The sequence below is a fragment of the Gavialis gangeticus genome, unplaced genomic scaffold (assembly GCF_001723915.1).
Source record: "Gavialis gangeticus isolate Ggan-Ray unplaced genomic scaffold, GavGan_comp1, whole genome shotgun sequence".
Classification (NCBI taxonomy): Eukaryota; Metazoa; Chordata; order Crocodylia; family Gavialidae; genus Gavialis; species Gavialis gangeticus.
Genome location: NW_017729022.1, coordinates 23,746,285 through 23,759,304, shown reverse-complemented (window position 1 = coordinate 23,759,304; position 13,020 = coordinate 23,746,285). Strand labels below are relative to the sequence as shown.

The following is a 13,020-nucleotide window of genomic DNA, read 5'->3' as shown; positions in this document are numbered from 1 at the left end:
GCGTGGCCCTTCTCTGCACTCTCTCAAGCTTTTCCACATCCTTTTTGAATTGTGGAGCCCAAAACCGGATGCAGTACTCCAGCTGCAGCCTCACCAAGGCCGAGTACAAGGGGAGAATGATGTCCCGGGATTTGCTTGAGAAGCATCTATGGAAGCAAGCCAGCGTTTTGGTCGCTTTACTAGCCACAGCATCACATTGCAGGCTCATGTTCATCTTGTGGTCAATGATGACCCCCCAAGTCTCTTTCTTCTGTAGTGCTAGCCAGTGTAGCACTGCCAAGCCTACAAAAAAATGAGAACCAAAGGATTTGTGAGGCTAATTGGAGATCTAGTCAGAAAACTAGGGAGTGCCATTACATGAGGAAGCAAGGAGCTCAGGTTAGGGTCCTGGCTTTGCTTTACAGCCCAAAGGAACCAAATTCTGTAGCAGAAGTGACCTCTAGTATCTAAAAATGACATTCATTTCTTCAATTGCATTTTTTCCAGCTGATTCTACACAAACCAGATAGCTACTCATTGGCGTTAAATTCAACTGCCATTATCGTTTGAGGATGGGATTTTCATTATGGCTTTCAGGAGTCTTGGTTCTATACCCTGGGCCTTGGTTCCCTTGATATTGTCCAGGGCTTCCAGCTAAGAACCTCCTCTCTCTCCACATAGGCTAGGGAAGGATGAAGTTTAAGGTCCAGTGTGAGACATGCATCAGGGTTACTTTCAGGCACTGTGTATAATGAGATCCTGAGGTGAGCCATTGCCACCAATAGGAAAAAGAAGGTGTTACTGAATCAAAAGTTTTACTGAACCAACTTGATCTGTGTGATTGTGGCAATTTACCATTTTTAGGGGCAGATTGTGCACCTTTATTGAGAAGACTTGGAGAAGATCTGGACTGCATTCCCCAGAGCAGAAATTGCCAGTGTTTTCCAGCTTGGGGGTACAGGCTGGTGCCAGGAGGGCATTAGGACTCTCTGCCACTGCTGCTTCTTCCTGTGGCTCAGCTGTAGCATGGTATGGCATGGCAAAAGCCTTGCCCCCCCAGCTTATACTGGTGCTCATGCCTTCTCTGAGATGTCTGACTGCAGTGCAGGAAGAGCTGGCTACTGCCAAAGCCGTGGTTCTCCAGATCCCAAGACTCTGCCGGCCATAGGTTGCCAACCCCTGGTCTAGAGCATCATTAAGCAAACACTTTGTGTGGGACCAGAGTGAACAGGGGGCATGGGGTACGGAAGTAGCCTAACTTTGACAGGCAGAAACTGTAAGTGGAAGAGAGAAAGGTTGCAAAATGTAGAATCTTTTATCTTCATTTACAGATCTTTATAAATGTATTTATTACAGTGGGTTGTGAATGCTGTGGCCAGGACAGAGAACAAACCAGGTGACAGGGGTAAGAGAGAAGCTGACTTCAGAGTGGCTCATCTTAAGCAGCAAAACCTTAAAATCCACCTTAAAACCCACAAAACTGTAGCTGGATTGTGGTAAGTATGGGCTCACCAGAGACTCTGAGTTCTTACGTTAATACCTGGACCTGCTTTTTTCAAGCCCTATGTCCCTCAGTGTGTTAGATGCCTTGTTTAACCCTCTTGACCTCTCAGCAGTGTCCCCCCTCTCCCCCCGCTTCTCATCCTTTGTATTTGAATTCCCTTCTGCTTAGAGCTTTGCTTTCTGCAGGTCCATTCACAGCATCTGACAAGGGGCAGCCTAAGAAAGCTCCGGGCTCTCAGATGACTTAGTCTCTAAGGGCGCCTATGCATGAACATGAGGCTACTTGGTGTGCTGGAATTCCAGCATGTCGGAGCAGACCCGATTAACCGTGTCTGCTGGATTGTGGCAATTACTCTGTTCCAGCAGCTTTCTGTGTCTTGTGTATCAGTGTTCTTGCACTTAAAAATGGTGGTGGGAGTGCTTGAATTAAAGCATGTCAAATGAGCTTTATTTCAAGCACCCCAGCTGCCATTTTTAAGCGTGGGGATGCTGATACACAAGATACGGCAGTGCTTTAATTAGATTAGCTCTCAGAGCTGCATTAATTAAAGCAACACCCCCTGCCCCCAATCCCTTGGACAGGTGTAAAAGTGCCCTAGGGTTCCACTCTGCCCTGCCTTCTCCCTGACAGACCAAAAGAATGAGACTAGTGGACTCATGTATGTTAGCTGGATTTCAAAAACTGATGCATGTAAGTTGCAGGTTCTGCAGCAAAAGTCCCAGAAAGATGGGTTGAGGCCCAGATGAAATTCCAGGCTTCTAAACTGTAGAGACGTGAGAGACAGTTTCCTCTGGTAGAACAAAAATGAAGGCACTTGAAGGAAAATTGACTTATGATGGCATATGACTCTGGAATTTCACTGGTGTTTGTGCCTGAGATGAATGAACAGAAGCAATCTGAGATGAATACATTTTGAATCTTTGCAAATTTTGCATAAGAGACTGATGCCCTGCAGCCTCCAGCTCTACTATTACATTATTATAGTCCCACTCATTGTAAACACCTTTTAGAACATTCTTTTAACCATGCCTCATAAAACTCTTATCTTACCTGATTACAATAGCTTTAAAGATGGCACTCTGCAGTCTTGGCAGGGATAGATGCCTTCTCCATGTATCTGCAGAGTTTATTTGTTTGCAAGTGTTGATTTAAATTTCAGATTTTATAATTTAATAGTCTTAAACTATAGTTTTATGGTAATTGTGCTCCAGTGTAATAAACGTTTACTTATTTTTGGTCCACTCCCTGAACTATGAATAAAGTGCCTTGAGGGACAATAAGACATGCAAAAAACTAGAACTCTTGGTTCCAAAATGATTCCTTTTATTAGACCAACTGGAAAATGGCAAGGAAATTGTCCTTTTCTGCAAGCTTTTGGGATCAATATACATTTGAGGGACAATATACATTTAATAACGTTTCTGAATTAAAAGACCCCTCTGAAAAAAGTCATAATCTTTGATGGTCCAACGTAATAAGCTGTAGCTGACAGTCACACACAACTGGATACAACCTTTCTAATGCCAGGACTTCTGCTTTCAAAGTAGCCTTTTTGTACTCATTATTAGTTTTTTGCTAGCCATTTTTGACCCCCAACCATACCTTAGTTATGTTATTTTTCTCTGATTATTATAATATTATGCTTTAATATAGTGTACAATAAAATCACTTCTGATTCTTTCCAGGTGCTGATAATGGAAAGCTATAACTTTATATGACAGCTCTGTATTTTAGCTATATCTCTGCTTTAAAAAAGGTGAATATCTTTGAAGGAACCCAGTCCAGTGGCAGGGGAGGCTAAGCCATACACCCCTAAGGGAGGGAGGATCAAGGCCACCGATACCAAGAAGCAGCAATGGTTGCTGATGGTCTTTGGTGACTACCTCCTGTGGGGCATGGAGGTATCCATCTGCTGGCTTAACCTGTTGGCTTGAGAAGTCAGCTGCCTGCCAGGAGCCCACATCAGAGACATGATGGAAAGGTTGCCCAGACTTCTCTGGCCCTCTGACTACTATCCATGCTGCTCATCCATGTGGGTACTAATGATAGTACTAGGGACACCCTTGAGCAGATCAAAAGTGACTACAGGGTTCTGGGTGCAAGGATGAAGGGGGTGCAGGGGGGCCAGGTGGTGTTCTCATTGATCCTTGCAGTCAAGGGTAAAGGCCCAAAGAGGGGCAGATGCAGACTAGAAATCAACACATGAGTGTAGAAGGTGTCACCAGCAGGACTTTGGGTTCTTTGACCATGGGGTAGCATTGCAGAAAGATGGCTGGCTGGAAAGATGAATGGATGGATGGGCTGTACTTGATGAAGAGAGGAAAGAGTGTCATGTACAGGCTTCCTAACCAAATGAGGAGGGCTTTCAACGAGGTTCACTGGGGATGGGAGACAAAAGCCCATAATGCAAGAAGTATGGGGAACAACTAGGAAGAATCAGAGGACCTAGTCATCATAGAATTATGATGTAATTGGGATTATGGAGATGTAATGGGATAGTTCACAAGACTGAAATATGGTATAGATGGGTGTAGCTTGTTCAGGAAAGATAGGCAGGGGGAAAAGAGAGGAGGCATTTCCTATCTAAGGTGATGTACATCTGTTTGGAGTTGCAGTACAAAGTGGCCTCCTGAAAACCTCTAGGTAAAGGTCAGAGGGGAGAGAAGCTTGGGGGATGTCATTGTGGGCATCTGCTACAGGACTCCAAACCAAGAGAAGAAGGTGGACAAGGCCTTCTTTAGACAAGTTTCAGAAGCTTCTAAATTGCAGGACTTCTTTCTCATGGGGACTTCAATTATTGGAACATTTGCTGGGATTCAGACACAGCAGTGCGCAAGCAGTCCAGGAAGTTCCTGGAGTTAAGGCTAACTTTTTGATTCTGATGGTAGAGAGGCTAATGGCAGGCAGGGATGGAGATCTCTTCTTGACTTCCTGCTCACAAACAGGGAGGAATTGGTTGAGAATGTGAAAGTGAAAGGTAACTTAGGTGACAATGACCATAAAATGATAAGAGTTCAAGATCCTAAGAGGGAGAAGGAAGGAGAACACCATAATGACACTGGATTTCAGAAAAGCAAACTTTACCAAACTCAGGGGCCTGGAGGATAGGATCACTTGGGAGGCAAGTCTGAGGCAAAAGGGAGTCCATGACAGCTGGCTGTACTTTAAAGTGGCTCTCTTAAAGATGCAGGAAGAAGGGAAAGAGAACAGAAGATCAGCCTGGCTAAACAGCAGTCTCTTCAAGGAACTGAAACTCAAAAAGGAATCATATAAAAAATGGTCATAGTACTGGGAAACAGTGTATTCCATGGGCATGCAGGGAGAAAATGGGGAAGACCAAGGCACAATTTGAGATGCAGCTGGCAAGGGACATGAAAGGCCATAAAAAGTGATTTTTTAGGTACGTCAAAAGTAAGAGGAAGAACAGAAAAGGTGGATGTATTTAATGCCTTTTTTACTGCAGTTTTCACAAATAGGGGCAGCTACTAGCTGATGGGTGTAGTTGGCAGCAGAGATAGGGAAGAAGACAAACAGCTCAGAGTAATGGCAGAACATGTTAGGATTACTTAGAGAAGCTAGATACTTTCAAGTTGGTAGCCTGCAAGGCAAGCCTATGAGGAAAAGCTGAAGAACCTGGGCCTCTTTAGCCTAAAGAAGAGAAGGTTGAGAAGGGACTTGATAGCAGCTTACCACTATATCAGAGGAGTGCATCAGGAGCTCTGTGAACAACTGTTCACCAGGGAACCCCTGGGGAAGACCAGGACCAATGGATACAAACTCCTGGAAGGCTGCTTCAGGCTCAATTCCAGGAAAAACTCCTTCACAATCAGGGTGTCCTGACTGGAATAAACTCCCTCCAGACTTGGTGCAGTCACCTACCGTGGAGGTTTTCAAGAGCAGACTAGACAGTCACCTCGCTGGGGTAACCTAACTCCAGTTGTCTTCCTGCCTAGAGAATGAGTCTGAGGACTCAATGATCTGCAAGGTCTCTTCCAGCTCCTAACAATCTATGAATCTATGAAAGAAGGACATGGGGGCTTTGGTGGACCACCAACTGTATATGAGTCAAAAATATATTGCAAAAAAAACTAACAGTCTTATAAACTGTTGTATTAACAGGAGTGTCACATACAAATTAGGGACAGTGATTATTTCACTCTAAATCTACGTGTACATTTAAACATACCTAAATTTAATTTGCATTTAGCAATTTATGGCAGGTGTCCCTGCAGTCTTGCCATATGCCCCTAATGCATTAATGTGCTTTAACTAATTGTGTCTAAATTTGATACCTGCATTTGCGGTATGAAATTTAGGCATGATTAGCCTCATTTCACCATTTTTAATGTGAATTAAGTGAGCACAGATGTAGCTTCATGCCTGTAATGTGCATTACCGCATCTTGTATAGACGTGCCCTCTCTTCAGTACTGGAGTACCTGGAGTACTGTGTCCAGTTTTGGACCCCAAGCTTCAACAAAGATATGGACCGTTTGTAAAGGGTCCACAACACAGGGGAACAAAAATGATTGGGGGCCTGGGAGGCAAGATTTATGAAAAAAGGCTGAAAGATCTAGAATTATTTAGGTTGGAGAAGAGAAAACTCAAGGGAGATTTGACAAAAGTCTTCAAGTACTTGAAAGGAGATTACAGAGAGGATGGAGAAAGGCTATTCTCTGTGGCTTCAGGGGACAGGACTAGGAGCAATAGCCTCAAGCTGCACCAAAGGAAATTTAGACTGAAGATTAGGAAGAACTTTCTAATTATAAGAATGGTCAGGCATTGCAACAGACTGCCTAGAGAAGCTGTGGAATCTCCATCCTTGTAAGTTTTTAGGAGGTTAGATTGCCACTTGGCTGGGATGGTTGAGTCAGGGACGATCATGCCTTGAGCAAGGGGCTATAGTAGATGACACTGTGAAGACCCTTCCAGCCCTCCCTTCTTATGTGCAAATAAAGGCTGAAGAAAAGAGTCTATAATACAGATGTAAAAAAAAGCAAAAACAGGAGAGATTAAAGGAATGCCAAAGATGAGGGGAAAAGATTATCAGGATGGAGAAGAAAATTAAGTAAAAGTTGAAGGGAAATGCTTTTGAAATCTGGTTTTCCACATTGCAAGAAAGGCAAAGGCAAGAAGATTAATAGTAAAGTTCACCAGTGAAGACAGAGAAAAAGGCAGAGATTTAGGACAACATACAGGAATGGAGGAATGCAAGGGACAAGAAGGGTCATCAATCCAGTCCACTGCAACTGTAGGCAATCATGTAATAGTACTAAAGTCCACTATGGCCCCCTCCCATGACAGACTTGCCACCCAATTGGAACATCTGACTGGAATTTTTTAAAAAAGAGGTAGTGTAACAGGTACAACGTAACAGATCAACTAGAAAGATGATATGGATAGGTCCAGGCTTAAAGTAGTAGTGTCTATATAGACTGTTATTGAGTAGCAAAGCAGGATGGGAGCACCGGAAGAGTGGGGCTACTCAAGATGACAACCCATGACATGCAAAATGGAATACAAATATACAAAAAATAATTTGGCTTTTAAAGTATGGCAGCCACAGTATTTTTTGATAATTTCTGTAAGATAAACACACACGCTGCTGAGCAGATGGAAAGAATACTAATGTTGCTGGTAACTGTTGTTTCAGAAGCAAGATAGGATATAGCAACCAGACCTTTCCTCACTTCTTAATAGAGGCAAAGTATGGATCTGCACATAAATATGGAAAGGAAGATGATGGGATTTGTAAAGCAGCTGAATCCAGAGACAGACTGGGATATGGCCAGAAATTCAATGTAAAGGAATGCTAATCGGTGGGGATTGAAAACTATATTTCATTCTGGTTTCAACTGACACCTGAACTATGACAAAACAGCATTCTAGTATCTGGTTATAGGAACAAAGGAACTGCCCCACTGGATCAAACTGGTGGTCCAGTCTCTGGTCACTGAGAGAGACCAGCACTAGATGTTCAGAAGAAAATGTAGGGAATCTCAAATTAATTGGTGTGGTATCCATGGACAGGAAAAAGCACTCTAAAAGTGATATTAGCCAAGCATCTGTAGCACTAACTTTAAACAATTCCTTAGAACTTTGAGAAAATGATGTCATGGGAACTAAGTGAAAGAATGGAGGTCTATCACAGTCTTTGTCACATTTGTACTGGGAAGAGCAGAAACCTGGGAGCTGGACCGAAACAGGACTTGATCCTGAAAGCACCTATTAAGTTTATTTATAGGTGTGCAGTCCCATCATGATATAAACTGTGATAACATTAATGGGAGATGTCTCAAGAAGGAAACGGGGAGTGAGGTGGTTTAGAGGAATGACTTATAGAAAGTTGAGGGGAGTTAAGCACGAAGTCACAGAAGTTCAGTGAGTTGGCTGATCCATTAGGTGGGTGGGTTACAGCTGGAGCATAATAGATAAAATAACAGGAAGAGCTGAGTGATGGCAACCAGAGGGAGGAAGACCACCAGGAAGATTGAAATGTAAAATGGAATGATCCCATAACACTGTGGGATTAGAGAGATTAGATTAGAGATTAAAGGACAAGACGATGCAAACTGCAGTGAATGAAATTGCTCAGATCTGTCTCAGCACTGAAGTTAGATATATTAGCACTTGTTTTGTGATTGTTTTAGGGTTATTTAACTTACTCAGTAACCTTGATTGATAGAAACATATCACAAAGCAATAGGAAGAGTAATGGTTTAGAAGGCCTAGATAAATCAGGTAAGTAAAAAAGCTGTTTGCAAATAGATTAACATGGAGAATGTATATAACTAAAAATGTGGAGAAATAATAGCTGAGGAATCACAAGAGAGAGACTCAGTTGTAAATGTAAATGTATGGGCCAGTACCACAACCCTCAAAATTCATCGTGTGATTTACTACAGCGTTTAAAAGCAAGCCCACTTTTTTCACACACAGCAACATGTGCACAGTACTTACAATGCTGGACAAAAACGACTTGCATGCAAACTTTTACAAATTTGGTCCATTGTGACCAAACTTTATTGCCCATTTCATGGAGCTGTGACAAAAGTCTAGGAATCAAACAACATGGGGATCACAGAAGCTATTATGTTTATTGTGCTGAACAGACTGTGATAATCCATTAAAGAAACATTTTTAACAAGCAAGCGATTCAAAGTACAATCAAAGACAGCAACTCTATATGAAGAATAAAGCAAAAAAGAAGACACTCAAGGAGAAAGTAAACTGTAGTTAAACATCTTGAAACTTTTCTCCTGCAAAGTTACTCAACTTGCAGAAATAGCAGAAAAGTTAAATGTCCAGTCTTATTTAGCAGTGACCAATGACAGCAAAGAACAGTCGTATAAAATTTATCTCCCACAAAAATAAACTATATATATAAAAAATTTTATGATGTTCTCACTGTTTCAATGGCCGCATGCATTTTTTCAGTCTGAAAAATGAGGTAAAGTAGGCCCTAAGAGGTAGTAATGTGTTTTGATTGTACTACAACATATAGAAAATATATGATTAACTTCATCAGAGCTGTAAATCTCTCAGAGCTTGCAGTCTGACCTACATTAATCCACTATGTTTCATCCTTTGAATATTGTGGTTAAAAAAACCCAAAACCAAAACAAAAAATAAAAACAGCCCTCCCAAATAACCTCCCCCGCAACATTTTGTTTATTATTCAATTGTTAAAGCCTGATTCAATGTCCTTTTGAAGTCAACCGAAGTTCTTCTGTTGACTTCACTGGATATTGGATTTGGCCCCTAAAATATGAGTATTTCCAACTTAGTTGATCTGAACATGACTGATTTTAATACTCTGATCAGCTCTTTCTCAGCAAATCTCAGCAATGAGCCCTCTGCTGTCTTTTTGAAGAGGTCCATTTTTCTTGATAATTACCTCTTTGAAGAAGCCACTAAGTAGTTATCTTTAGTTGCATTTGGCTCAGTACTAAAGCCATACTGATAGAAGACTTCCTGAGAAACTACCCCTGGCCCAGTTAATAATACAATGGTACAAAGTAGAAGTACTGACTAGGAGAGAAAGAAAGAAAGAAGGAAAAAGAAAATAGAGGAAGGAATAAAAATCTCTACATAAGAAGCATTTAAAATAAATCTGGTTGAAACATATTACAAAATCACATTTGTGTAAAATACATGAAAATACTTGTCAAGCATTTTCTTACAATCCACTAATTTTTTTTAAAAAACACTTATTTGTGATTGCATTATGCAAAAGCTGAGCCTGTTGCTTCCCACCTACAAAGCTTCAAGTTTCTTTGAAGCGGTTTTTTTTTAATACGAAAGTAATTTAAAATGTGTTCATTTCCAACAGTTCTTTTACAAAAATAGTTTTGAATGAGGGATTAGTTGCAGTCCTAACTTTAAAATGTCTCAAAACTAATGCTTGAAAGTAACAAGTTCAATCCATTTGAAGTCTGGAGGTAGGTCTTTGTCAATTGATTAGTCCATTTCTTTAAACATTTCATTTGAGGTACAAACTTGGACAGCAATATTTAAATGTCATGTAGTGTCATTGAAGAAAATCATCCTTACAAACCTACGAGCAATTCAGTACAAAAATATATTCAAGTTAACAGTACATTACACAGAAGTCTAGCAGAGAATAGGAATAAGTATATTAAAAAGGAGGAAAAAAAGATGTAGTCATGCTGAAACACATTAAAGATATTGCTCTTAATTGCAATTAAGTATTGAAGTTAGAAATAAAGGGAAAATGCAGATATTTATGATTATCTACCCAATAATATTTTCCTGCATTGTATGTGTATAGCAGCATGTATTTATTAGGCTGTTGACTTAATTGTAAAAATCAGAGGTAGTATTGAATAGTGGGGTAATATTGCATCTGTTGCTAAAAGTGCTGTTTTGAGTGAAAACATGGAGAAATGTCACTGGGGTTAAAACTGCCCAGTGAACCATCCTATGTCAAAGTATATTACTTAAAGTAATATATAAACTCACTTGAGGTACATGGTGTTGGTTCTTACATCAAGACTGATGAGTGATGAGAAGAGATTCATTCCCTTTGATAGACTGATATACGGTAGGTGGAATTAGCTAAAGCTAAACCAACACCTGGGTTATTTTTGATTTGTTCAGGTAAGTTCACAATTCATTTGAGGTACCTTTCTATTACTTGTTTTAAACACTTTAGTTAATAAAACTATGTCTTTACATGGCTTAAGAATATATTGGTGTCAGTCACCTCTATTTTCTAAACAATATCTGGCTCTGTGGAAAGCCAACTCTACCTGAATTCCTACTTTCCTGAAGATGAGGGCTGGGAATTTTGTTTAGTACTATTTCTGACGATATGTTTGTATTTGTATATATACAACATATCTTTGTCTTTCTTCCCTTTTGCAAAATGAAAGTACCTTTTTCTTGTTGATTTTTTCATTTGCTTATCAGCTGAATTAAGTGAAATATCAGCTTTTAATTTTTCCTGAAATAACAGTAAGTCTAAAAAAATCAAGTACAAGTCTACAAGAAGGTTATAAAAAGAGTAGTATCTATCCCTTATCTTTGGTGTCCTAAACAGGGAGGTTACTAAGCTAGGGAGTGGGTCCTTGGAGGTGATGTAAGGCCTAATGTGTTACACACAAAACCTTTCCTATTCCAATGCCCATTATAATTAATATTTTACAAGTTTCTTGTTTGTATGCAGTGCAGTGAATGACTTAACCTGATTCAAAGCTCTTCTTGACCCATACACCCTCACTTAGCAGCTCAAACAAACTATTAGTAGGTTAAGAAAAATGAAAACAGTAATTAAAAGTTGCATCATTAATCTGTGTCCCCTTGTGTTACAGCAGTTTTTCACTAAACCTGGGAATGTGAAGGGATTACAAAGGCGATTAATAAAGTCCTTTTTAAGGTTATGTGATTTCCGTCCCCCTCCCCCCTCTGCCCAGGCAAAAGTGGAAAGACCATGGCAATAGAAAATAAGTGGTCAAGGCAGCGTCTTCTCCCTTCAAAAGACCCAACTGCTGATGAGGTAGAAATTGAATGGTGTGGTTTTCTAGTCTTCCTCTGCAGATTCTTGTGAGGATGTCTCTTCAGTTTCTTCAGTCTCTTCCTAGAATGAACAAATAAAATATACAATTATCACTGTTACTATGCCTTTCAGATATAAAAGCAGATAGTGTTGCCACCAAGGACCTTCTTTCAAGGACTAATTACTTCCCAACACTCTTTACAACCTCTACCTTATTCCAAGAGTCCAGGGGAGTGCTTTCTTTTCAGGAGGGAGGCAAGTTTCTTCAGGGTCCAACTAGACCTGTGCAGACTGAGAATCTGACCTCTCATCACCAAAAAGAGGCAAAAAAAGAAACAAGAGCTCTGGGACCTTGTTTCTCCACCCCTTTTTAAAGGGAAAAGGGGCTGCTGATCACACCAATTCATTTTTGGCTCTCTCTCCAAGTTGCCTTCCAGTTTTCCCACTTTTAATCCCATGTTGATATTATGTCAAACTGGAAGAGGAGAAACTAAATAAAAATGCAGAAAATGGAAGGGGTCTTGAATTTGAACTCCACAGTAATTACTTTGTTGTATTGTGTTTGATAGTGGATTGATTATATCCTCACATTTCTCATGACAAAGGAGAGTCAGCTAGGTGTGAAACAGGAAAGAGCAGCATCTCCTCTAAAACTAGAACCACCTCTTGTTTCAGATAATCTCTAAAAAGAAAGACAAGGAGGAAAATCTTCTTGGCTGAAAGTTGCTACTTCCAACTTTTTTAATAAGGTGCAATTTCTTTCCTCTAACTTGACATTTTTAAAAGATCGAGAAGAGAATTTGAGTGGATTTTTCTCAGCTGCTGTGTAAAAAAAAGATCTGTTAAATCATTTGGCCTTAGTACTAAAATGTGCATGTAAAAATGCCACTGTGTTGAGATGCAGTATCTGAAAAGTAGACTAGCCCCGCACAGGAAATTTGACATAAACTCAGACAGAGTCCCCGCTTCACATGACCTGCCCTGTGCTACTCTATCCCTTGGCCTTGATGTTTGCCTTCAGCAGGCCAGTTCTGTCTGCAATCTTCTTGATGCTGCTTATTTAACAAATGTGCAGTACCTTTCAGGACATGGGTGGTAAAACTGGAGACAATAAACATCTTTGATAAAAGGGCTGTTAGTGAGAAGTTGATTTTTATCAAATGCTGCATATCATCATGTACGACAGCATGTGAAAAAGATCTAGAAAGAATAGGTAAACATTTACCCCTACAGCAAACTGAAACCTTTTAAGAATGACCAGCTTAGAACAGCTTATAACAGTCCTCATACTTTAATAGATTTGATTTTCCACATGGCTTCATTTTGTCTGGGTGGCTAACTGACACAATTTATAACTCTCTTCCTTTCCCAGGCTGCTACAGTACACTATTCAGTAAGGCATGCCTTAAAGGTTGCCTGCGTTATATGACCAAACTTCCATTCATTAGTGTTTGAAACACCTCAGCTGTGAAGGGCTCCTAAATGCTACCATGTGTGACACTGCTGCACCAGCGCGGCAT

The 13,020-nt window shown here is 40.4% G+C and overlaps 1 protein-coding gene across 1 annotated transcript in view; it reads right to left on the bottom strand.

Moving 5' to 3' along the window:
* Positions 1 to 8,554: 8,554 nt before the first annotated feature.
* The window catches only part of HMGA2 (high mobility group AT-hook 2), a 230,941-nt gene continuing 226,475 nt past the window's right edge, over positions 8,555 to 13,020 (bottom strand). Inside the window, exon 6 of the mRNA XM_019514675.1 lies at positions 8,555 to 11,581. Coding sequence (XP_019370220.1) covers positions 11,525 to 11,581 — 57 coding nt within the window. The 3' untranslated portion in view covers positions 8,555 to 11,524. The remainder of the gene's footprint in view (positions 11,582 to 13,020) is intronic.